At 63.5% G+C, this 1,829-nt stretch overlaps 2 protein-coding genes across 2 annotated transcripts in view; one reads left to right on the top strand and one right to left on the bottom strand.

The window, feature by feature from the left end:
- The window catches only part of XAB2 (XPA binding protein 2), an 11,897-nt gene extending 11,345 nt beyond the window's left edge, over positions 1-552 (top strand). Inside the window, exons 18-19 of the mRNA XM_077745733.1 lie at positions 51-279; positions 391-552. Coding sequence (XP_077601859.1) covers positions 51-279; positions 391-552 — 391 coding nt within the window. The remainder of the gene's footprint in view (positions 1-50; positions 280-390) is intronic.
- Positions 553-1,271: 719 nt separating this feature from the next.
- CAMSAP3 (calmodulin regulated spectrin associated protein family member 3) overlaps positions 1,272-1,829 on the bottom strand; it is an 11,062-nt gene continuing 10,504 nt past the window's right edge. The window contains 1 exon segment of the mRNA XM_077745734.1: positions 1,272-1,802. Within this exon segment, the coding sequence (XP_077601860.1) occupies positions 1,497-1,802 (306 nt within the window). The 3' untranslated portion in view covers positions 1,272-1,496.

Here is a 1,829-nt window from a genome sequence, read left to right on the forward strand (position 1 = left end):
CGGGGGGGGTGTGCCCTCTCCCTCACGCCCGCCCGCCTGCCCGCCCCCAGGAGCGACGCGTCACGGGAGGAGCTGGCCGAGCTGGCCCAGCAGGCCAACCCCGAGGAGATCGAGCTGGGGGAGGACGAGGACGAGGACGAGATGGACCTGGAGCCCAACGGTCAGGGGCCAGCCGGGCAGGTGGGACCGTCTAGGGNNNCAGCAGAGTGTGCCGGCCGCTGTGTTCGGGAGCCTGAAGGAGGACTGACCCCAGCCCTGCGCCCCCCGCCCCCCAATACAGTCTGTGTTTGTATACACCGTCTGAGCCTCTTTCCTGCCCACCTTCCCCCTGCCCAGGTGCCCGTGGGGCCTGCCAGCTGGGTAGTGCCTTGGCCTTGGTCCCGCCCCCAGATTGGCTGGCCCAGGAAGTGGGGCAGCTGGGCTGTCGGCCAGGGCACACGCCCCGCCCTCACCCTGCAGAGCCAGTTCTCTTCTCAGAGGCCAGTCTCTGCCGCCCGAGGCCTCCTTGAGGGCCTTGCCCCCGACTGCCCAGGTTCCCACAGTAGCAGGTAAAGATACGCGGCCTCCCCTCTCCAAATTGTTTCACTCTGGGCCAGGGCCGAGAGCTTAGCAAGGTACTTCTCTCTCGCCCCAGATGGCAGCCAGGGGGCCAGGGCGTGGTCCTTAGGCCTAAGCTCTGGGAAGCCATTAGTGGGCTCTGAACTATTAAGGGATTTTAAGCATCAAGGAACATAATCAGATTTGTGATCTAAACAAACAGGCCATGTGGGCTGTGGGGGATCAGCTGGTGGCGGGAGGTGTGGGGAGGCCCAGGTTGTCAGCCTGGACTGGGGGGGGGGCTGGAGAGAAGCCAGGGAACAGAAATGCCATTAGGTGAATCGCACAGCGGGTAGGGTTGGTGAAGCTGGGCCACAGGGAGACCCAGGAGCTCAGCTCCCGGCGTAGGGCCTACACCTGAGACGTGCACATCCAGGCCAAGGGCACACCTGGACCCTTGCGTGTGGGGCTTATGGGAAACAGGAATCCCTTCAAGAGGCCCAAACGGAGGCAGGTGGCTGGAGGAGAGAAGGTCAGGCTTTGCAGCTGGCCGCAGACCAAGTGCCAGGAGGGGCCGACAACATCCGCAGGGAGGAGGAAGTGCCCGCTGGGGGGGGGGGCAGCCCAGGAGACGCATCAGGGCTCTTGAGGCGGCAGGAAATGAAGGTGGAAAACCCTCTCAGGCAGTGTCACCAGGCGCCCCACCAGCCTCAGGGAGGTGCCAGCACGCAGGCTCTTTCTAAATTATTTTATTCAAGAAGGTAGGGAGGACAGACAGGGGACTGAGCTGAGCCCTGAGTCCCTGAAGCTCCCAGCTCAGCCCCCACAGCAGGACAGGACAGAAGTTAGGGGGTAGGGGCTCCAGCCCTACCCAGACAAGGTTGGGGACAGACAAGACCCAGGAATACCCACTGATTGTCCTCCAGGCTGTCCTCCACCCTGGGAACACCGGGACGAGCCTACTTGGGGGTGCTGCTGCCCTTCTTGGGAGTCGTGGGCTTCTTGCTCTGCCACAGGTGGCCCTGGATGGTGAAGGCATCTACGCTCATGGACATGGTCTTGGCAGGGATCTGGGTAAAGCGCTTGCGGTCCGAGTTGTACTTGTAGATGCCCTCGACCATGGCGGGCGTGACTGTGCGGGGCCCGTAGCCGGCCAGCCTCGTCAGCTCCTCTGTCTCCCCGGACAGCGTGTAGAGGGCCCGGAACTGGCAGCTCGAGTCCCGGAAAAGGATCAGGAAGTGGTTGGCCTTGCTCTTCTCAATTTCCTGGTCGGGTGGTGGCGGCGGCTCAGC

This window comes from Crocuta crocuta, unplaced genomic scaffold (genome assembly GCF_008692635.1).
Source record: "Crocuta crocuta isolate KB4526 unplaced genomic scaffold, BGI_CrCroc_1.0 scaffold650, whole genome shotgun sequence".
In the NCBI taxonomy this organism is placed as follows: domain Eukaryota; kingdom Metazoa; phylum Chordata; class Mammalia; order Carnivora; family Hyaenidae; genus Crocuta; species Crocuta crocuta.